This window comes from Globicephala melas, chromosome 9, assembly GCF_963455315.2.
Source record: "Globicephala melas chromosome 9, mGloMel1.2, whole genome shotgun sequence".
Taxonomy (NCBI): Eukaryota; Metazoa; Chordata; class Mammalia; order Artiodactyla; family Delphinidae; genus Globicephala; species Globicephala melas.
This window is the reverse complement of record NC_083322.1, coordinates 40,707,025-40,731,269: the sequence shown is the minus strand read 5'-3', so window position 1 is coordinate 40,731,269 and position 24,245 is coordinate 40,707,025. Positions and strand designations below refer to the sequence as shown.

General features: G+C 43.1%; 1 protein-coding gene and 1 long non-coding RNA gene across 7 annotated transcripts in view; one reads left to right on the top strand and one right to left on the bottom strand.

The window, feature by feature from the left end:
• Positions 1 to 24,245, bottom strand: part of AOAH (acyloxyacyl hydrolase) — a 251,607-nt gene that overhangs the window by 31,853 nt on the left and 195,509 nt on the right. For all 6 annotated transcript variants that reach the window (XM_060305408.2, XM_060305407.1, XM_030857562.2 and 3 more), the window contains 3 exons: positions 21,693 to 21,775; positions 5,004 to 5,040; positions 4,260 to 4,334 (listed from right to left, as the gene is read on the bottom strand). In XM_060305408.2, coding sequence (XP_060161391.1) covers positions 4,260 to 4,334; positions 5,004 to 5,040; positions 21,693 to 21,775 — 195 coding nt within the window. The remainder of the gene's footprint in view (positions 1 to 4,259; positions 4,335 to 5,003; positions 5,041 to 21,692; positions 21,776 to 24,245) is intronic.
• On the top strand, positions 3,443 to 23,070 carry LOC132597871 (uncharacterized). Its single transcript, XR_009565276.2, has 3 exons — positions 3,443 to 3,889; positions 20,053 to 20,132; positions 22,213 to 23,070. It is a non-coding gene; the product is annotated as an uncharacterized lncRNA (long non-coding RNA).

Genomic DNA, 24,245 nt, shown 5'->3' with positions numbered 1-24,245 from the left:
CCTACCTATAGCACAGGGAACTCTGCTCAATGTTATGCAGCAGCCTGGATGGGAGGGGAGTTTGGGGGAGAATGGATACATGTATATGTACGGCTGAGTCGCTTTGCTGTGCACCTGAAACTATCACAACATTGTTCATCAGCTATACTCCAATATAAAATAAAAAGTTAAAAAAAAAAAGAAGAATGGAAGCCTTGGTGTTTCTGCTGGAACATTCTCCAGTCATCTTTGCTCCATCACGTACAGCTAGATAATTTACATACGCGCATCGCCAGGTAAACCCTGTAGTGTGTATAGCAAAATTAACCAGTTCTTAGTTCAGGCAAAGGCAAAAGGGTCTGAGTGACAGGTGGTGGGTCACCTCCTCTGGATGCCATAGATGGTCCCTCTGACCCTGTCCCTGAAAAATTCTCAACACCCTTTGACCTGTGTACTCTTTCTCCTCCGGTAATATTTGAGGGGACTTAGCACTAGTATTTTGGGACCAAAGAGTCCCAGTGGTTTGGGAAACACCTCCTAGGCCTGCCCTGCTGTCAAAGGCTGCATGGGCTGAGCTGAAAGTGTCTAAACCTCTTCACGCAGGTGCTCTGGAGCCCACGTCAGGTTCACTTTGCCATCCCGTGTTTGCCTGCCGCGGCAGTGCCCTGCACCCTTCCTCACACACCGGTGAGCTCACGCTGGTCAGTCCTGGAGAGGTGAGGGGTTGAGGGTGCAGGGCTTACAGGGGAGAACTATGAAAGCCAGGTTGAGAGACATGACGCTCATTCCAGGAAAATAATGGGAGAGAAGATGGTGCCCAGCGCCACGCTCTCACACGTCAGGAACACGTGGTGGGCTTGGAACAGATAAAGAGCCTCATGTTTCGGGTGGCTCAGAGTCTGTCCCTGTCCTAATGAATTGTGCCTGATCACGCAAGGTAAGCCTCATGACTTGGGTGCAGGGCCATTACCCTGGCGGGTGTTCCAGCCAGATTTCACTGATGGCTGACGGCAGGGGTGCCCCCCTCTCAAGGAGGAAGGTAAACAGCCTCTGCAGAAAACGTTGCCCAGAACCAGAGTGAAAGCCCAAAGCTGTGGTTGAGTGCTCAGATTTCACTCACAGCTCGCTTTCGTATTTTTGAAGCATCCAGGTAATAGAGGTAGCCCTTGGTTTCAGGCCCCCCACTTGTAATCACATTATTGACCTCCCACCCAACCTCCATGAGGAGGCATCTTGACATAGACTGGGAATGGGGTGGGGTCTCAATGGGCCCACATTACCCGATGCATAGAGATCCTGGGTCCCCTAAAAGAGGATATGGCCTGGAACATGCTGGCTGGTAGAGAAGCTCATTCTTCCCTTGGCTACCCACACCTTCACTGAGGAGGCTGGGAGAGAAGACTCCTCTGAGCAGCAGAGTTCTATCCATTCCCTTCTCTGCTGGTTTTCTACCCTTAACTGGATAGAATGGATTGTTTCCTGGCAGTTCAGCTCCTTGGAGTCTGTGATCTATCAGCATCTTGACTGCTTCCTCTTAATGCAGTGCTGACCAGCTGCCCTAGGTGACAACTGAAACATCGGCATTGCTGAAAAACACTTGGGAGCTGGCGACACAGACAACCTCTGTAGGGCGGCTCTGGCTCTCTCCATTAGGTGAAAAATGTTCAATTTATAATGTCTAGGTCCACTATAAAAAATGGAACCATGTCCATTTCTGTGGCTAGTGTTAGATGCTTCTATTTTTTTTTTATACATTTCCAGTAATTACAATGTTTTTTTCAGGGATGTTGTAATCGGATATTGGGGAAGGTTTGTCATCGCCCTTTATGACTTGAGGCCATTCCCATTTCTCATTGCTGCCCTTGCTACCCCAGCCTCCGCTGCTGTAGCTCACTCATACTTGCCCTATTTCCAGGAATTCTTCTCCTTCTGTATCACTCACACTCTATAGCTTTTGAAGGCAATGATAGGAAACGCGCAAAGAAGTTGGGTTAGCTTAGACCAAATTGAGTAGAGGTACAACAAGAAAGCTAGGTTTGTCTATTTCACCTTTCTTCTTGAATTCCTGATGCTAAAAGCTATCTTACAATCATGACCTTCATTCATTTAACAAGTATTTATTATCTACGTTTGTTTAGAGAATTGAGAGAGAAGCACATAGCTGCATTATTTTACTAAAAGCGAGCATCGTTGTAACAAAAAAAGAGAAAAGTCAAGCAAATACCCTAAAAGTTTTTTCAGGATGGACTTATGCAATTCGTTGCTGGCTTGGGCTTTTATGAAATCACTTTGCTCATTTGGGGTAATCTCCTCCACCTCGACATTCTGGCAGATGGGGAGGTATACTTGCCATCTGTCTTTATTTTTCTAACCCCTCCACAGGACGTTGCAAAGTGGGCACTGCGGGGACATCCCACACTGCCAACTCCATCCTTTCACCCAAATGCTTGCTGCTTCTCTGCCCGGATCCCCAGAGGGCAGAGAGGCTGGCGTGGGTCTCTGACTGATGTCTGCCTGCCCTTCGGCTCCTTGGAAAACGAAGAGCAGGACTGGGCTGGAGGGGCCTCTGCGTGTACAGCTTCTGCTGAAAAAGTGCAGTTTCAGGGATTTTGGGCTCTTGGACTAAAAGGCTCTTTCTGCAGGTGTTTTTTACGCAGTATAACCAGCTTGTTCTCTGTCCCCTCCAGCGGGACAGGATCCAGAGGTTGGAGGGGCACTGGCTGACCTGACCATAGGTTTGTTCTGTTTTGTGATGGGACTGGGGGTTGAAGCTCATTGCTTCTCCTTCCATAAGCTCCTTGAAGTTAGGGACGGTGGCCTCTTTGCCATCATATCCCAAAGCCAGGCACACAGCTTGGCATTTCATAGGGGGTCAATACGTACGTTTAAAAGTGAATTCATAGAAGAAAGCAAATAAGGCAAGTGTGGACTGTAGAAAGAGTACAGAATTTAGTCAGAGAACCCGGATGGGCTCTCAGCTTTACTGCTCAATAACAGCAGAAGCAAGTTCCTTACCTAACCTTGCTGAACCCCAATTTCCTCATTTGTAAAATGGGACAATCACATTTGCTTCTTAGGGTTGCTCTGGGGATGACCTGATATAGAGACAGGTGTGGCTCTTGGTTTATGGAAGGTTTTGGGGCTGTTTGCTATTTACTGCAGAGTTCCAGGTGGGTCATTACAGAGATACCTTGGGTCCTCAGCATGTAGTCTTGGCAGACTTGGGGTTCTGCGGACAGTGGTAAACCAGTCTAGGGGCTGCCAAGGCAGGGCATATCAGTATCTCTGGATGGCAGTGTGGTATCTCCTGCCCTGAACTCACTTCACCGTTTAGGCCTACACCTCCTTCACCGTAAGAGCTCTGGAGCTCTCATGGAGGTATCCATGAGGGCAAACACACGTTCATAATACAGAACCATGTTTTTAGCACAGGCTCAGAAACTTGGTGAGTGAAGTACGAGAAAGCAAAAGGTGGGCAGTGAACAGGGTGGCCTGCTTCTAACACCTCTTGGGTTGGAGTCCAGCTCTGCCATCAGCTGATTAATTGGGCAAGTCGTGTCACCTCTCTTGGCTTTGCTTTTCTATTTTACTAACATGATGGGTGGGTGGCGACTGGGGAGTTGTTTTAGAGCTGATCTCACCTATCTTTTTTTTTTTCTTTTTGGCCATGATCACAGGACAGATGGCATTCACATGTGCGGCGTGTTCTCAGGGGTATGCACAGACTTCGAGAAGCCTTCCAAAATGTTGTGGGGGACTGAAGGCATTCAACATTTTGAAATCACTACTGATATTAGCAGTTTAGCAAAACTACTTTCTTACGATGGGCCATGGGCGTAAATAGGATTGGCTGTGAATTACGTGCAGTTTCTCTGCAAAGTTCCAGGTCTATGCTGTCTCGACCACGTGGGTAAGTGAATCAGAATATGAGTGAGGAAGCTGTTCTTATGAGAGAGCTGTGATTTTGCCTTATTTTATTTAAAAAGCCGTGATTCTCAATCTTGGATTTTTGATTAGCACTAACATATTTCTTGCGGTATAACTCAGAGTTGATCATGACACACTCCTTTGTTATGAATCAGAGCAAAGAATTAATGGGTCAGATATTCTTAAAGTCTTTCTGCTTTGCAGCTTGGTTTTGTTGATTTCACATGTGTCTAGGACTTGCTAAGATAGGGAAATTCAGTTCCACAGCAGGCTACTGTAATGGAGTGGATCGAGTTGAGAGGACAGGGAAACTCGGAGTCAAAGAATTTTCCAAACCTTTCTCAGTAACTCACCCGTTGCAGACATCATTTCCAATCATGGCGTATACGACAATGGCTGGTTGGTCCAACAGCTGGTTCCTAGACAAACTGAGAAACCATAGATGGAATCTGAATGTCAAACACTTGGAAGCCTAGCTGTGAATCTTTGTATGACCATCTTCTTGGTAACATTTTGCTATTTTTCTTTCATTCCCATTTCCCTCTTCTTCTCTATAAATGTTAACCCACTTATCCATTAGGAAAAGACCCCATAAATGCATAGAACTAAAAGAGCAGATTAAAGTCTCCCATAGGAGGACACACTACTATCTTTACAGCATGTTTCACAGAAGTTGTCACGAATAAACACAGGTGAGTTATCTGAGTTACTTGTGTCCAGACGTGTAGGACATTATTACAGCTGTGGACCTGTGGTCAACTTTGAAAAATCAAGGGTTTATCAAGGTTTCTATTCTGGACGCCCAAGGCCTTGCTTCTGAATTTTAAGTCCAATACAAGCACAAAATTGTTTTCTTGTTCATAAAGCAGGATTAAGAAGCAATACTTTGGCCAGACCTAAGCTTTACCCACTTTGTATGCATTTTTATGGACACATGTAAATTAGTCACTTCCTTCCCAGTGTATGGAAAGTGACTAACAAGTTATAGATGCTCAGTATAAGTGGTTACTGGGTAACAACAGAGAGTTTTTATTCATTTTTCAAAATAGAAACCTAACTTAAAAACAACTTCTTATATCCCTCCCTCTTCCACTTACCTTTCTATAAATCTCTCCAGGTTTTGGGAAGATGCACCTTAAAATTAAGAAAATAATTAAAGTTAGTAACTTCAATTCAGCACAATCAGTATGAGAGTTTTTTTTTTTTTTTTCCTTTTTCTTTTTTTCTGCAGTACGCGGGCCTCTCACTGTTGTGGCCTCTCCCATTGCGGAGCTCAGGCTCCGGACGCGCAGGCTCAGCGGCCATGGTTCACGGGCCCAGCCGCTCCGCGGCATGTGGGATCTTCCCGGACCGGGGCACGAACCCGTGTCTCCTGCATCGGCAGGCGGACTCTCAACCACTGTGCCACCAGGGAAGCCCCCAGTATGAGAGTTTGATTTATTGACTGAAATCGTGGAAGAAGCATCATTGTACACTCAAAGTTCATCCAAACCATCATGCTGATGGGAATGACTTCATCCTGCAACTCTCCTTAATGGGTCTTCTGTTTGCTTGGCATTATAATTAACATAATCCTAAAATATTTAGTTTCACAGGTTTCAAGATATTTCCTAAGCATGAATGGGTACACTTTCTAGTAGATGTGAGAAAAAGGTATAAATCTATCAGCAAAGACAGAAACTACCCAAAGATTAAGGAATGAGTTGAGGGATGAGAGGTACCATAAAAAGGATTATTTGAGAACCGCCCATCTCCCTAGAAATCCCCATTTTATTGCCTGCCAGTATTCCTGCTCACTCCTGAGGCTCCTCCTGACTGGCTGGCCTGTGCAAGGTTTAGATTGTAGACTTGAAATATTTCAGCTCCTGTAGTGACATGCATAACCATCCTTCCCCCACCCTTGTTACCACCTGTCATGCATCTCCTATATGAAAATTATATTTATTGAATACTCATTTTATTATAGACACTCTGTTAAGCACTTATATTATTAGTTCATTTAGACCTTAACAACCACTGTACGAGGTAGGCATAGTAGTATTCCCATTTTATAGATGAGGAAACTGAAGCTCACTTAAAGTGACTTGCCCACAGCCACACAACTAATCATTCGGAGAGCTGCAATTCAAACTCAGTCCTTTCTGTGAGGCTGAGCTCTGGTTCCTTGTGTGACAGTGCTTATCTAGACCTGGTATCTAGAAAGGGTGAACCCAAATAGGTTTAGTATTTCTTTGTCCCTTGGAAGATAGTCTGCAGCAATTAGTGAGTAATCCTCAGATGGGTGGTACAATTCAAGGGGCAATGAAGATTTTCCTGTAACTTCCAGCTTTGGAAGCTTGTGGGGAAGGCCAGTGGGTGTTCCTGCAGATCCACATGGGAAAAAGGGCAGTGCACACCCATGAGGAGCGTGCTGGCCCATGGCCCCTCAAAACCGTGTGACCATGCAGGGCCTGCCTCCTTTTCCACGTACAGCTAGATGCAAGCTGTATGGGCAGCACTGATGTTCTCTTGGCTGATTCAGGAATGTTATTTCGATAGATGAATATCGCTTTATTTCCTCTCTTATTGTGGTAAAATATACAACACATAAACGTAACCATTTTAACCCATTTTGAGTGTGCGATTCAGTGGCATTAAGTATCAATACATTCATATTGTTGTGCAAACATCACCACCATCCATCTCCAGAATTTTTCTGTCATCCCAAACTGAAGCCCTGTATCCATGAGAGAATACCCCTCCCACAGCCTCTGATAGCACCATTCTACTTTCTGTTGGTATAAATGTAACTATTCTGGGTACCTCATATAGGTGGAATCATACCATATTCGCCTTTTTGTGTCTGGCTTCTTTCATTTAGCATAATGATTTTTTTGTTTGTTTGTTTGTTTGTTTGCGGTACGCGGGCCTCTCACTGTTGTGGCCTCTCCCGTTGCGGAGCACAGGCTCCGGATGCGCAGACTCAGCGGCCATGGCTAACGGGCCCAGCCGCTCCGCGGCATGTGGGATCCTCCCAGACCGAGGCACGAACCCGTGTCCCCTGCATCGGCAGGAGCACTCTCAACCACTGTGTCACCGGGGAAGCCCTAGCATAATGTTTTTAAAGTGCATCCATTTCCAGCATGTGTCAGAATTTCCTTCCTTTTAAAGACTGACTAATATTCCGTTGTATGTACATACCACATTTTGTTTATCCATTCATCTGCTGATGGGCATTTGGGTTGTTTCTACATTTTTCTATTGTGAATATGCTGCTATGAACATAGGTGTGCAAGTATCTGTTTGAGTCCCTACTTTTTAGGTAACTGAAATTGTTGGACCCTATGGTAATGCTATGGTTAATTTTTGTTTAGGAATCATCATACTGTCTTTGTTTCCTTTTTGTAGTGAGGCGGGGTAGTATTAAACATGCACACAGACATACAAGTTAAGGGCAGCCATTTCATCTCAGCATGCATGCATTCATTCACCCTCTCCAGTCATTTGTTGAGCATTTGCCATGTGCCTTGCACATAGTAGGGAATTAGCAGACGAGTTGGACACAGCCTCTATACCTGAGGATTAGCATCTGTGGGGTTAGACCTATAACCGAGCACTGGTGAAAGGTTTAAGGCAACCAAACCCAGAAAACTCAATGTGATTTGAGCCTATTATCTCGGCTCAGAGACGGTGCCAGATTTCACAACACCGAGTCATAAACATAGAGACTCAAAGGATTTCTGGGTGTGAGATGGCTCCCTCTTGCTCCCAAGAGGGAAGAGAAGGAGGACAGCCATCGGGATCCTACGGTGGCTCACTCGTCTCATCGTCCGGGCCCTTCACCCAGTGCCAGTCCCAGGACTCTCATCTTCCCATTTTCAGTAAACTAATAAATCAGGAGGTGTTTAATTCTCACTCTTTGATTTTTCTCTTAATGAGAACTGAAAACTAATGAAAGCTCAAGCCATGAGTGGGAAAAAAAATTAAAGGACCAGGTCAGGCCAATCATTTTCCTCATTACCCAGAGTACAACTGGGAATGTGAGGTGTGGAGCACCCACAGAGCTTGAGGAAAATGGAAATGAAAACCTGTCATGGCATGCCACATGGGCAGCCCCTCTCTGGACCCACATCCCTACATCCCTCTGATGCTCAGGGCAAAGATGGCAGGCCAATGGCAACGGCTTGCGGTGGACCTGAAAGTAGCAATCACAAACGTCCACCCAAGGAGAGAGGAAGTGCCCGCTCTTCCTTACCCAAATGTTTATTTTTTCTGGTGGGTGTTTATAACAGGAGCCCAGAATTTTCATTGCTCCAGAGTTGTGGCACCTTCCACGATTTCCATTTCCTTTTGGAAATGTCAGTTTTATGAGATTATGTAATGAGTTTATGTAATTCCCATGTCACTTTCTCTTCTTAGTCCCCCTTTCCTGTTGTTCTGCTATCCCTTTGCCAGCCCCATCATTTACTGTCTCTCTCCCTCCCGAGCGCTCTTTTCTCTCTCCTCCTGTGCATAGACTTCCTCTCGGCTGCCGATTTTGTTGCGGCTGCTGCTACTATTACAGCAAATACTTAATAAAGTAGTTGGAACAGGAAGATGTAAGCAGGAGAGAAAGATAGCTTCTAGCCTGTGGGATGAGGCAAAACAAGGTGAGCATTTGAAGAGCTGGTGCTACCCTGAAGAGGTCCATACCTGGTCTCTACAATAATAGTTCAGAGAAATGGAAAAGTTTTGACTCTGAAATAGGGACACTTAATTTATTTGTCAAGGTGGTACAATGGAGAATCTACCTGTCCCCAATTAAGAAAAGAATAGGTTCCTTATTGGTCACAAAAGTCTGAACTCTGGCTCATTCAGTCCCTTTTACATAAGGCATAGTGCATTGCAAGTAAAGAAGCGTTTCCCATAATCTCAACACTGGTTGTCTTTCATGAGTAAATTTCAGCATACATTCCCACTGCTGGATCAGTGTTGACCACAGCAGCAAGTGCTTCATATTCTGGACATTTGAATCAACTGGTAAGATACTCTTAACGGTCTTCTAAATAAGCCTGGAATTTTTTGGTTTTGTGCCTGGCCCAGAGTAAGAGCTCAGTCTCAACTTCTTCATGGGGTATATTTAAGTATAAGTATAATAGGTCTTCTTAACTTAATTCATTCATTCAGCAACATTTATGGAGTACTTACTATGTGTCAGGCATTGTAATAGATGCTGGGGACACGTCAGTCAATAGAAAAGATATGGTCCCTGTTTTTGTGAGGCTTAGAGTTATTCATAAGTAATGAACATCAAGTGTTAGGGATTCTGAGAAGCCCTGAAGAAGCGGTATTAAGCTGAGCACTGAAAGAAAAGTAGGTGCTTCTTCTCTTGCAGTCCTAAGAGAAGAACTTGGCAACTAATTCCCAATAAAATATTGGATGCTTTCTAGACACGACTCAGAAACAAATCTCTAGTTTAATGCCATCTTTGTTATAACTCTCTGAATAGGACAGGGGCAGATCCAGGTTTTGCGTTCTGAAGATTATATAATTTGGAGGACCCTCTTTAAGGAAAAGAACACAAAACACAAAAATGAGACCTGACACAAAGAGAAGCCAGAGTGCAAAGTGACACAAGTCTTAATCAATTGTGGTTAAATATCTCAAGTTGGTAAATTTTACAAATCCATATGGTTACCAGGCAAGTGAGGGGCCCTCAGGCTTCAGCGTCACTAGCCTTATAACTCTGCCTCTTGGCACTCCGTAGACGTCGAGTGCAAAGCCTTGGAGCATCAGTGCTAGGTGGGACCTTTGAGAGCATGTGATCAGGTAGCCCACTTTACAGATGAGGCCCAGAGAGGGAAAGAGGCTTGCTCAAGGTCTAACAGCTAGCAATCAGCATCTCAGCTAGTAACCCATTTCAGGTACCAATTACTACACATTAGTAATGACTGAAACAGATTATTTCAGTTCTTAAATGAGAATATGTGAATTACAAGATCTAGCTCTTATATGAGAACCCGTAAAAAGGACTTCGAGGTGCATTTTGCAACCACTGCTATAAAATTTTTTGTCAGATAGTTCCAACATCTGACATCTGTTAGTTTTCTTTTCCCATGTGAGTTGAGATTTTTCTGGTTCCTTATATGCTGAGTAATTTTGGATTCTATCCTGGGCATCTTGGATATTATAAGACTCTGAGCCTTATACTTTTGTCTTATTAGGCAATCCACCCAGTTAGGTTCAGGTGGCAAGTTCTAACTAGCCTTCTGGGAGGTTATGGTTTCAATGTCAGTTCCACTCTCAAACCCTCTGTAGTGTTATTCTGATTTGTCTCATGTCTGTGCCACTGAGTGGCCATTCTGTGACCTGGGCAGTGGTCTATGTCCAAGTTGAGGTCTCAGAGTCTTTGGTATGCAATTAAGGATCAGATCTGTGCATGTGCAGCTCAAGAGGAAGCCCAGGAGTTCACACACAACTTTCTGGGGTTGCTTTCCCAAGCTCCTCCCTCTCTAGGAGCTCCTCGGTCCTTTCTAGTTCCTTGGGCTCCCCTCTTTGGTCCTTAAGCCCCAACTTTCTTTCCCCCACTCTCCTGTGCACGTCTCACAAATTAACTAGAGATGAGAGGACAGAGTGAGAAAATAAGCAATAGGGTATCTGCTCCACCCTCCTGGGAGCACAGCTCTTCTAACTGGAGGGACTGTCCCCCCACCCAGAATTCTAGACACCTCCTCACTGCTGCCCTGTCACTGCAAAGAGACCCCTTTCCCACTTCTAGAGTGAGAACTAGAGGGTTTCTTCTGATGCCATCTCTCCATGCCACTGTCCACTTCAGGGTTTGGGGCAGCATTGAGTCTAGCTTGGGAGATATCAGAGGACAACAAAATGTCAACTGCTGGTTTGGCTGTACTCCTCATTCTGGTTTGCTTCTTCAGTCGGCTACTATTTTCTTTCCAGCGTCCTCCAATACCTCCTCCAATACCTTTTCCATATCTTCTGTCCAGGTTTTATAGCTGCATTCCGTGGGACAGACAGGGTGGAGTCTGCTTACTCCATTATACCCGGAACCAGGAACCAAATGCATTATAGAGAGTATAAATAGTTCATGAAAAATGTGGCGTCACACATTGACCTAAAATCAATCTAATAATGCCATTTAACTCTAATTAGATTTTAAATAATGCAGATTTTGCTTATAAATTTAGGAAGCATTTTGAAGAGTGCGATTTGTATAATCCAGTTAAAAAATCAGCCATGAGAAATTTAAATTCCTTGTTTTCTCTAAAAATCTTTGCTTGCAATAAGCAGAAATATTCAGACTAATACACTGACCTTCAGCTCAAAATAGTAGATACTTAATAACTGTTTGTGGTGACAATTTCTGATGGTGTTTCTACTACCAAAAATGCTTTCAAATTCACAAGCGTGGTTCTGAATTTCTGTGACAAACTAGATAAATGATTTCCCCAAACATATATTTTTAAAAGAATATAACAGTCTTCCCAAAGCGGCTCTAATCTACCTCCTGGTCTCAAAACTTGACATAATTTCACAAGTAGCCTTCAGCCATGCTGAGCTTCTCTCTCGCTCTTCCCTAAAGATATTTTGCCCTTGCAGCATCAATGCACTGAGTCACCATCTCCCCATGGTTTTTGGATTGCTATTTTTTTCTGCAAGGCTCTCTGCTCAAATGTATCTTCTCTGAAGTTTTCCACTCCTTCTCCAGGCAGAGTTGTGTCTCTCATCTCCAGAGACCTCAACCTACCTCTACTTATTTTACAAGAACCATAATTTTTTCCTTCTTTGTCTCTCTTTTCTGTTTACTTATGATCTCCTTAAAGGCAGGGACTTTGTCTTGTTCACCTTTCTGTTTCTAGGAGCTATTGCAATATTGGAGGAAAGAGAGGAAAGAGAGGGAGTGGTGGGGCAAAATCAAATGGAAAATGAGAAGAAGGGAAGTAAAAGAGAAGACCAGAGGTAAAAGGCACCTCCCAAGATGCTTTGAAACTGACAAAACCCCGGCAAGTTCCTTTAAGCTATCCACACAAGTAGCAGTGAGCTTTCCCTATGATGTCCTTTATCTCAAGTCCTAAACAAAAGGGATCGATTGAAAGGAGACCCCTTAGGACTTCAGGAGCCCTTGCCATTGACAATTACATACAAAAGTGTAAGATATTTGCTTCTGAATTTGCCCTCTGCAGGTGTGCTGCTTCAAGAGGTACAGGATGAAAATCTTGATCTAACAGAAGAATAGAAAGCACGCACTCTTCATATTATAATCATTGTCAGATGCCTTGCTCCTACTTGGATGAGTTGCATGGAACAAGCAGAAGCCAGGAAGGGCTGCATAAATAAGTCCTAAGAAATAGTCCCATTGGAATCAGAATGTCTCCATGCTTTAATGATTCTTTGGAATTCCAGAAAGTATTAAAAATTGGAATGATGTCCTCTAATAAAAGGAGGAAAATGTGTCCCTCTGTATAAAATGTGTCACACTGAAATGTTTCTCTTTCAAAAGTTTCTATTATAATTAAACATTGTACCTTGGAGATACTTTTGGTCTTTGAGAGAGATAACAAGTTTTGATGCCTGTAGCCCTGTAAGCATTTTCCTTTTAGATCAAGCATCTCAAATATCGGTATTAAAGTCTTTCTTTGTTGTTGTAACCACACTGGATCATGGCTCGCAAACAGAAATGTCCTAGTTGTTTTGTTATAAGTAATTTCTGTTATGTCCTGTCAACATCTTGGGTTGAGACCAAATATTCTACCCAGTGGTTGGGTTCATTAAATAATTACTGAAGGCCTATTTCTGTTTGGCAAAGGTGACTTCTTTGCTTCTTCTAATGCTCCGTGCCTTTAGAAAATATTGTCTTAACATTTTCATTTTGAAATGATTTCCAAAAAGTTGAAATAATTTCCAAAACTCAAAATAATTTACAAAAAGTTGCAAAAATAGAACAAAGGATTTGCACATACCCTTTCATCCAGATTCCTTAAATGTGAATCTTTCATAATCATAGTGCAATGATCAAAATCAGGAAATTCACATTGGTACAATATGTTGTCTACACTAAAGACCTCATTCATATTTCACTATTGCCCCATTAATGACCAGGGCCAGGATCCAATTCAGGATCACATGTGTGTAGTTTCGTGTCTGTTTAGCCTCGTTTAATCTGGGCTGATTCCTTAGTCCTTCTTTGTCTCTCATGACCATGACATTTTTGAAGGGTACTGGCCAATTATTATTATTATTATTTTTGTGGTACGCAGGCCTCTCACTGTTGTGACCTCTCCCATTGCAGAGCACAGGCTCCGGACGCGCAGGCTCAGCGGCCATGGCTCACGGGCTCAGCCGCTCTGCAGCATGTGGGATCTTCCCGGACCGGGGCACGAACCCGTGTCCCCTGCATTGGCAGGCAGACTCTCAACCAGTGCGCCACCAGGGAAGCCCATGGCCAATTATTTTATAGAATGTCTTCAATTTGGGTTTGTCTTATGTTTCTTCATGATTTAATTCAGGTTATGACTGAATAGAGGCAAGAATACAGTAGCAGTTGCTCAGTTAGTTTAAGGTACAAAACATTTTTTCTTCCAATACAGAGATCTTACGGGGTGGGAGGGTGTATAAAAATAATAAGCCCTTGTATGTATAATTGAATTCAGCTAAGCCTGGATTAATACTCATTTGCAGTTTTTCTCTTCATCCTTCTTTTACTTTTTCCTTGCCTCTATCCCTTTCTGAGAGGACCACTTTTGATAAAGAAGGCTGACACAGAATGCTGGATCAAGGTATCTAATTCTGACATTCACCTGCCTCCAGGGCAGGTACTGGCTGTCCTAGACAGCAAGATAGTGGTTTTAGCAGCTAGAATCCAAAAGGGGGACAGTATGGCATGGTGGGGAGCAGGGACAGACATGCTCTGGTGTATCTGGTAGGAGACGGACACGAGTTTAAACTCTACCAAGCTAATGGACCTTGGGCAAGTTACTTAACTTTGCTGTGGGGTTTAAATGGGGATCGAGTATGTAAAGTACTTAGCATAATGTCTGGCTTAGAGAACGTACTTTCTATGGACTGAATATTTGTTTCTCTCCAAAATTCATACATTGAAACCTAATCCCCATTGTGATGGTATTTGGAGGTGGGGCTTTTGAGAGGTGATTAGATCATGAATATGTGCCCTTATAAGAAAAAATGCCGTTCTAAGAAGCCAGAGAGCTGGCTCACTCTCCTTCTGCCATGCCGCCAGGGGATGCAACGAGAAGTCAGCAGTTTGCAACCTGGAAGAAGGCTCTCATCAGAACCTGCCCATGCAGGTACCCTGAGCCTCCAGACCTGTGGGAAATAAATTTCCATTTATAAATTACCCACTGTGGTACTTGGTTAAAGCAATCTGAACTAATTAAGCAGTACTTAGTATTAGCTAAAGTCTATAAAAGTAATAATAACAGTAGCCACTTCAAACAACTCTCCAGCTGAATCTGCCCATCCTGCTAACAGATGCCGTAGAGGGCTGTGCCCTGACCAACGATCCTTTGCAGCATTTCTGAGAGAAACACGATTAGCTGCCTGGAGACTGGAAGGACATCAACCTGTTCCTTCTGGCTTGGAGTAAGGCCTGAAGAGTGGTGTCTCTGTGCCCAGGACGAGCTCCTTCGACAGTTCTTGTGCTTGTTGAGGAATCAAAATCCTCTCAGTCAGGCTTAAGAGCAGGATGGATTTCTCCCCCGTGTCTAGTCTTGTTAGAACACTTCCCAGTGGCAGCTTCTGTCCCTCTGCTGGACGCCCAGGGCCTGGTCAACTCTCAAGAGCTATTCCTCACTTTCGCACCCTCTGACCTGTTGTGCATCAAAGTCCTAGTTCACTTTCCCTTGAATAGCTGACCATTAGACTTGGGACGGGGTTGAACTCTCAAATGGCCACAGGGGCCAGGTAGCTAAGTCCACGTGTGAATGGAACAGAGTGGGAACCTTGGCCAAACACACAGCCCATGATCCACCTGAAGGGGAGGCCACTACTCAGTGCCAACCCATTGTTGTCAGGCAGGAGCATGGCTGTTTACCAGAACTGCTGATTTTCTAAGAGAAATAGGAAATTGGATTTTTATGTAAAATCTCTTGATTATTAAACATCGGCAATAAACCACATTAAAAAAACCAAAAACTTAAACATGGAGTGAGTCTGAGGATTGCTAGTCTAAGACACTCTGATTTAGGATTTCAGAATCATAGAGCTTGGATGGACGTTGATTATCCTGTTTAAGCCCTTTATTTCAGGGAAACTGAGGCTCAGGATGGGGAAGGGACTCACTGAGGTTATAGAACCAGCCATTGAGGGGTCAGAACCTGAACACGGTCTAGGCTTGCATTAACGTTTAGTCTTTTTATCCTCTGTGTCTATTACAGCGACTGGTGCTCAAAAATAACTGTAGAATTAATGAAGGCATGAAGGATCATTCTCATGAATCTGGAGCTCGCCTCTCCTGATTTTTCACTGCAGAGCAACAGGAGAGAGTCGCATTATCGTGTGGAATACGAATAAGGTTGTTTTCTTTGCTCACGTGATTCACATGTGAATCTCATATGATTCATCCCAGAGCAGCGATGTGTAGGAGAAACAGTCCAAGAGTCATGAGAAGGAGCCCTGAGCTGGACTCACAGTTGTCATGGACACGATGTGATGTCCCGCATCATGTAGAAACCCCCTCTCCTCTGCCATCCCCTCCCCTCACTCTGATTCTGCTCCAAGGCCTCCTCCTCCATTTGCCTTAGAAACTCTTCCCTCACCCCTTCGCTGCCCAACTTTCCCTTCTCTTCACCCCACCCACTTAGACTTCCTGAGACTTTATCCTGTAGATGGTCTGAGTATGAATTCCACAGGCTGCCTGAATTTTGCCCCTTTTTTTCTAGTTTCTCCTGGTCTGTCAGATTCTCTCCCATTCTTCAGATGGTTTAACCAAAGGCTAAACAAGGGAACCAGCAAGATGAAGTTGTTTTTTGGGGGGTGTGGGGGATGGAGGGTGGGTAGACAATTTAAGAAGTTCAAGACTGAATTTGGTTTGTGGCAAAGGGATTGGGGTGAGGCTGGGTAGGTGAGGCTGCAAACACATGCACTTTGGCAAGTGTTAAAATTCTCCCTTTTTCATATCTATATACTTGCAGTTAGTCCCTTACTCCCCACTCTCCCACTAAGTGGGTGAGCACATGGGTGCACAGAGAGGGGCGACCTCTCACTGTATGGATGGGCCCCTCCAAGAAGACATGCTCTTCGGCACTTTTGACTTTCTGAAAACAAAACAACCCCAAACAGGTGTTGACACCAAGGTTTTGCTAAACTTGCAAAAATAAAATGAGGAAGGCTGCAGGTGAAAAAGACATTCTGTTTCAAGCCAGTAAAGTCCTGCTTGCAAACTGTAAAGAGATCCGTGGTGCAGCCTCTAAGACCATCAGAGTGCCCTCCTCTGCAGGCTGTGTGGCCATGGAGGCTCAGGGCTGGAATTTGCTTGTTTCATAAGCAGATGAGTTTTGTTTATTTTAGAAGTAGATGCCTTACGAATTTTTCTTTACTTTAAAATACATACTGATATTGAATATCATGTTAACATTTGCTTTTCTTCTACCCTTTATTTTAGATGAAGCATAATCTTGTCACTCATGGTTTTTGCCCACCATGGAGGTATTCAGGTTGGCAAAAGATTACTGTGTGTGCTTTTCTTCTCTTCAAAGGTTAAATGTAACTCCTGAGAGTTATTTAGTTTAAAAAAAAGCGTGTCAGTTTGACAAGTCCCTACTATGTGCAGCAGAAGCTCAGCTCAGGGCTGGGAGTACAAATTTGTTTCCCATGCAGCTTGTCCTCACCGTCAGACTGGGAAGCCAGACTTAAAGCAAATGGCTCAGCTACAGGCGAAGAAATGCAACAACAGAGGCAGGGACAAAGGGCTTATGTGAGGGCTGAATAAAAGCTAATACTGGGCTTCACTGGTGGCGCAGTGGTTGAGAGTCCGCCTGCCGATGCAGGGGACACGGGTTCGTGCCCCGGTCCGGGAAGATCCCACATGTCACGGAGCGGCCGGGCCCGTGAGCCATGGCCGCTGAGCCTGCGCGTCCAGAGCCTGTGCTCCGCAACAGGAGAGGCCACAACAGTGAGAGGCCCGCGTACCGCAAAAAAAAAAAAAACAACTAATACTTATTGAGTCCTCTCTGAGCACGAGGCCTAAGGCCCAAGACCTTTGATGAGGTCCCAAAGATTGGAATGTGCAGCACGGGTATAGCAGGTGCTTTTGGGGTCCATGTTTGCTGTGTTGGCCTCCCCAGCTGAATATTGACTGGCGTCCACGCCTGAAGCACTAGTCTCTGAGGGGTGATCATTGCTGGGTAGAAGATGACACCCCTCATCTGCTTCTGCCCCTTCCAACATGTTCTAGAGCTTCCAGCTCAAGCAGCCAAGGCTTGTTCTCCAGCCCCTTCCACCCACAGCTTCCACCTCTTGCCTCACCCATCAGCAGGGGTCTTTCACTGCCCCACCCTCAGTTCTCACACCGTCACCTTAACCCTGCCCTTGCCCATTGTCTCCTCCAGCCTCTCTAGGGGAGCCCCGAGCCTGCTCCCCAGGCTGCACTTGCCTCCCATTCCCCAGGGCTCCCTCTGCAGTCCCCTCATTTCTCCTCTAGCCTTCGTCCCAGATCCCCTCTGTCAATCTTAGATCTGCCAGCTACCAGTTTCCATCACTGCCCACTCCTATCCCTAGCCCAGCTTCTTCCTCCCAGAGGAAGCCCCTTTCTTTCTGCCAGATTCTCCCGATGGGGCTGGCAGCCCCTCCCCTATCCCCATTACCTTCCTGCTAGCTACTGTTCCCGGGGGCCGGGAAACTCAATGCTAGATGTCCCTCTTTCTGCCCTTGAACTCTGGGAGCCACAGGCCTTCCCAACATGGACATGTGTTTTTTAAATTTATTTTTGATTTTTCAAATCTACTTGCTTCTTTAAACAAAAATTTATATTGAAAAAGTGACTGATTTTTTTTAAATGCTGAGTAAATAACAGGACAGGTGGTGGGTGAAGGTAGCAACAAAGATGGAAGATCAGGAAGCACTGTATTTCCCCATTCAACCTTACCACGGCCCAGTGAAGTTCAAGTATGGACTGCTATCACCGCCACTTTGCAAAGGGAGACCCATCTGGGTTCTGTGATGAATTCCTTCATGTCATGTGACATAGTTTAAGGAATTGGCTTTATTGGGGAAAGGACAAACTTACAAGGCTGGGCTTGTCCCCTGAACCCCATCATCCCGCTGAGTTTGGGTGCAGCCTTTCCCCCAGGAGGGTGGGGTGAAGAATCCCATTGGAGCTGGCTTGTTGCAATGGCAACAAAGAATGAGATCCTGGCATCGCCTTGGGCAATTGTGCTCATCCAACCATGATCCCCATTTTATAGATGAAGAAACGGACCAGAGAAATTTAACAATTTGTCCAAGTCACAGAACATTTCCAGGGCCTAAATTCAAAACCAGTCTGCTATTTTATACACAAAGAAAAAAGACTTTATGAAGTAACAAGGAGGGGAAGACCTCTGCTCTCTGTTCTCTGGGCTTCACCTTGTATCCTGAGAAGTGAGGTGATATTCTGTGAGGACCCAGCCAACCCCCTGGTGTTTTGACCCTTTCCCCCTTCACCGCACTCCCTTCTGCTCCCCACCCGAGCCGTGCTGGCATGTTGGGAGCTGTAAGGGCTGCTGCAACCCATCTCCTTTGCTGATTGTAAAGAAGGCTTAGCAAGAAACTTCCTACGCTTAACCCTCTATGCCAGAGAATTAGTACCCAAATTAAAATGACTTCAACAGTTTACATTTTAAAGTACCTTATAATCACTGGCAATGGTTCATGGGAGAGCTATCTATAGAAATTTTTGAGATCTTGTACATAAAACTCAAGAGGAAAATAGGAGCTGTTTCTTTAATTCTTATTACACAATTTTTAAGAAACACTTTCATATTCCATTCAACTCTTTCTTCCCTTTTTCCTTTCTCTCTCACTGGTTCTGAAAAATAAGTGTAGACATAAAAATGCAGGCTATAGAAAGCCGACTTTTTCTATATTTAATAAAAACCTTGGGGAGTAATTGAAATAATTTGGCACTGGCAGTCAGTTTACACGCTGCATAATAATCAAAGGAAAAATCCATAGTGAGGAAAGCAGCAGAAAACAGGAAGATGTGCTGGAGAATAAAGCCAGGACATTAAATAATGAGTAACTATGAGAAACTTAAAAAAATTTTTTTTATAATTACATCCTTAGAAAAATAGTCAAGAAGCATCTTCAAAGAAGTTATACTAGACAAAGTGTACACTCTCTGTATTTCTAAGGATTTTGAATTTAAAGAAAAGAACAGAAACACTCCTCACCCCCAACTCCACCCCAGCATCTATTCATTAGATAAAAGTCTGACAGAAGCCATGGATGTCAATCAAATTTTGACATACATGTTTTTTCGTGATTAGGCTATCCTCCCATCTCCTTTCTCCTTTTTTATCTCCACGATCTGAATTTTAAAGAAATGCTGTCAAGACAGTGTACCACAAAAGGAGAGATGCCTACTATAAATTGTACTGAGTACTTTTCAGAGAATTTTACTTTGGCCTTTTAGATTTTACAGAAGATGGCTGCATTCATTGTGGGAGCAAAGTGACATTGAGATGACACGTCTGGGTCTTGTGAGAGAGAAATGCTGGTGTCACAGGCACACGGGGAGAGCGCAGCTTCCAGCCTGCATTTCTAGCCGAATCCTATTCCTTATTCTGCACCCTAACATGGACTCTTGGCTGCGGACCTTGGGCAAGGTCTTTACTGTTCCTTCAGTTTCCATCTAGATTTTTTTTGGTTGTTGTTTCTATATAAAACCAAAATCTGTGGGAAACAGAAATATTAAAAAAAATGAAAGCTATCACCCATAATTTATCAAACATAATGATTTTGGTGTATTTTCTACCAATTTTCTTATGTACAGCTAGTTTTTTCTTTTCTTTTCAAAATACAGTAGAAATTAAATTATACTATCCAATTTTATATGCTAATTTTTCTTTTGGCGGTGTTTTGTCTTTCTCAATAAAAGTATATGGACTTTTAGTCCTCATTTTCTAGAGCTGCATAATATTCCACATGGTGTTTTTGTGTTCTTTGTTTTTACAGTCTACACCGACAGAGAGCTTTTGCCAGCACTGGGACTGTTTGAATATCTCATTAAAGGAGAAGAGAGAGAGCAACAAGGGGTCAGTATTCACTTTGTGTCTATGATGATTCTTAGGCAGGTTGCAGGACAACTTTCCAATAGACTGTTGGTCATGTTCATACGCAGAGAGACAAGGTTGATTTCTTTCTGTGGGTCAATCTCGGATCACAGACCAGTGACTGTATTATCGTTGTTGGTGTCTGAGTGGAGTGAGATAAGCTGGGTACAAATTCCAGCTCTGCAACTTTCTATTCTGTGACCTGGACAGGACTCTTTGTTCTCTCTATGCCTCTGTTTTCTCAGCTGTAACAGTGTAGATATCATTAAAAATTCCCAATTCTGAGAAACGCATTTTAATACATTTGATACTGGGTTGAGCACTGCAATCAATGTGTACATTGCCATTTTTCTTTCCTTTTTCCACCGTTAACACTCCCCAGAGCTAATACAATCAATGCTATCTTAGAATTGAAGTAATATAATATGTCATATAATAAATACTTGCTTTATAGTTTGTTGAAAGGATTAGGTGAAATATTATACATAAATTGTTCTTAGCGTTTGGAAGAGATCAACAATCAGCTATTATTTTATTAGTAAGAAAAAAACTATGTTGTCCTTAGAATAGAACATTTGTTCTGCATAGAATATATATAATAAACAATACATTATTTGTAGGTCATATATTTAGATAAAACTTGTACTGCTTGGAAAATTCCTTAATGCTCTGTTGATTAGAGATGGCATAGGGATGGCAAATAGGTTTAACTTTATGTGCCAAGTCTAATCTGTTGATGATGATTGGCAGGTGTGCTGTGTTGTGAGAATGGCTGAAGCAGAATAGCAGACAGGAGTGCTTAGGTGGCTTAGTTAATATCTTCCCCAGACTTTGGAAGATGGAGTGGCAACACACAGACTAAGTGCCATCTCTGCATTATGTGTCACAAAACCTTACTCAGCAGCTCATTAGGTACTAGCCACGTCATGGTTAATCAATCTGGAGTTACATCAAAATCTTGTGGACTGAATCTGGGTCCAAGGTGGGAGGTGAGAACCACACAGGTAAGAAACAAGCCCAGAAGACACAGATGTCTGGGAAACATGGGAAGCTGATGGAGACAATACCCTGAAAACACGTTCCTTTTTAAAATGGCTTTGGGGGGTTTCAGCCACAAACTTTTAGCTATTTTTCATAAAACTCCAACCCCAGTAGAAATGTGGGAGACTTTGCACCATAAGGGAGGGCAGAGTCTTTGCAATGACCTTGATTTCGCTCAGCCCTTGTTCTGCAAATGCTCACTTTGGTCTTGCTTCCTGAGCCTTGATGCCCTGCACCTTGGCCTTTCTAGAGCTTTGCTCTTGGATGACTGAGGTGCCCCCGTGGTCTCTACCTTAACGGCATCTTGTCTTGTTCTCTTTTGCTATGGGTAAAAGGCCTTAAAAGGGCCCCTCTCTCAGAAAAGGAAATGGTATTGAAAAGGGGGACTGTTCATTTTATTCTATGTTCATTATTATCTAATCCTCTGCTTTTGTGGTGCTTATGAAATGAAACCAATCATTAAAGGTACATTGGTGAAAGTTTCAATGGAACACTACATACCATTTCTGGAAATGTTCTGGTAGTCCCTGTGATTGCAGTGGTTTCTTTTCCGTAAACGAAGGTAAATAGAGTTTTCTTTAACTCTGAAAGAAATATATATGTGTATATTTAATGACAGGACATTCACATGATGGAGTTAAAAGAAACATGGTTTTATTATGATTTTTTAAATGTGAAAATGAACTCAGAAAATCAAATCTCTGCAGGCACATTTTCTCTAAACTGTCAATACATTATTAGGAGTTGTTATAAGAAACAGTTCTACAAAATGGGTTGCACTGATGTGATAAGATCAAACTTTTTCTTCTTTTTATGAAGACTTCCAGTCATCCCTTTCTAGCCTTTTAACCAAGAGCTGCTGTAAGTCTCTTGAGCAACTGGTCATTTTTACCAACTCGGTTATTTTGAATCTGATCATGTTCCCTTTCTTCTTTTGGTTGCTGTGAAACTGTGGCAGACACTCCTGTTGTCTTTCAGATCCATTTCTCCCCCTTCATCCTTTTTTTTTTTTTTTTTTCAGCACGCGGGCCTCTCACTGTTGTGGCCTCTCCCGTTGCGGAGCACAGGCTCTGGACGCGCAGGCTCAGTGGCCATGGCCCACAGGCCCAGCCGCTCCGCGGTATGTGGGATCTTCCCAGACTGGGGCACGAACCCGTGTCCCCTGCATCGGCAGGCGGACTCTCAACCACTGCGCCACCAGGGAAGCCCCCCTTCATCCATTTTAATAGAAGTTTCAGTAGGACATGTGTCTGCCCCAAATGATGACTGCTTTACTCAGCTTCCCTTGCAGCTAGGAGTGGCCACTTCACTAAATTCTGGACAATAAGATGGAAGAAGTATCCAGTGACAGTTTCTGGGAATGTTTCTCAGGAAACAATTGGCAGGTGACCCTTGCTTAGTCCTTTTTCTCCATTCTGCTGCCCACAATAGGAATGCTGTCATCTTGGACTATGGGGTAAGTTCTACACTGAGAAAACAGAGGCATGAGCTGGAAGGGCTCTGGATCCCTGAGGACCAGTGGAGCTGACCTCCCATATCAGATCTGGACTGCACATGTGAGAGAAATAAACTCATCTGTCATCTTATTTAAACCACCCATACATTGAGTTTCTCTGTTACTTATAGCTGAATCTAATACTAATGGACACAGATTTTAGAGACAAATTTTCAACCAGCATCAGGCTGTAACTACACATATTTTAAGTCACTTTATTGGCTTCTCTTTGTCCCATCTTTGATTTTCTATCTTCTTTTGCCAAACTTTAATTTAATTTAAATGGAATTTAATGTTATGTTCTCTATACTTTTATAGGCTTCCTAAAATCCATTTTGAAACAAGACCAGGTATAAACTAATGAATAATAATCAAACTCAGATATATTTGATTATTCCTCAAATGTATTTTATCTTCTCTTCATTATAATAAACTTCATATCTCACAACCTTACATAAATCATCACTTATTTTTAAGTGTTATGTAAGTCTCACTCATTGTATTATAGTGCTTGCCTACTGTCTCAGTGCTTCAGGTTTGGGCACTTAGAATGCACTGTAAGTATTGTTCTTTCTGAAGTCTGAGGAAACTAATAATAATAGAAAGAAAAACTTGTGGTTATCAAAGGGGAAAGGGGGAGGGAGGGATAAATTAGGAGTTTGGGATTAACATGTACACACTACTATATATAAAATAGATAACCAACAAGGACCTACTGTATAGCACATTCTTTTCTCTTATAAGTTATTTCGTAATAACTTATAAGGGAAAAGAATGTAATAAAGAAACTAATACAACACTGTAATCAACTATACTTCAATTAACCCCCCCCAAAAAAGAAACTACTAGTAACATTTCTTAATAGAAGACCAAGATCTCTGAACAGTATTATAATTATGGAATTATTGCTTTGTGGTAGAGTTTTGAGGTGAGTGATTTATTTTACTTTTTAAAATCAAAGCTACCCATGTGCATAGTTTTAAAAATCAAATTCATTTTACTTGAATAATGTTTAAGGGGCCTTACTATGTTCCAGGCACTATTCGAGGCACCTGGGTCCTACTGGTAAATGAAAAAGACGAAGATCCCTGCCCCTGTGTCATTGACATTCTGGCAGGGGAAAAAACCCACTAAACATCACGAATAGGCAAATTATGGAGCATGCTAGAAGACAGTAAATGCTATGGAAAAAAGGGAGGCAGGGGAGCTAGGATTAGAGTGGTCAGAACAAGGCTTATTGAAAAGGTGGATGTGAGCAAAGACTTGAAGTGGTGAGCCTTACAGAACAAAATAGTTGAACTATTTTAGTCTATAAGGCTTGTAGTGATAAACAGCAAGCTCACACTCCCCGTTCCTCCCCATTTCTCCACTCCCAGAGGCAATTAATTTCAACCTTATTTGACTGAGTCTTTTCGTATTTTCTTTCTTATCTCTAAATAACATACTTTCAAGGCTACTTCTTGATTTTTAGTCTTTGGCATTATCTATTCACTTCTCACTATCAAGAGGAGGATTTAGCTATTCACAGCAGATCTATGATTGCTTTTTCTTCTCTTCAC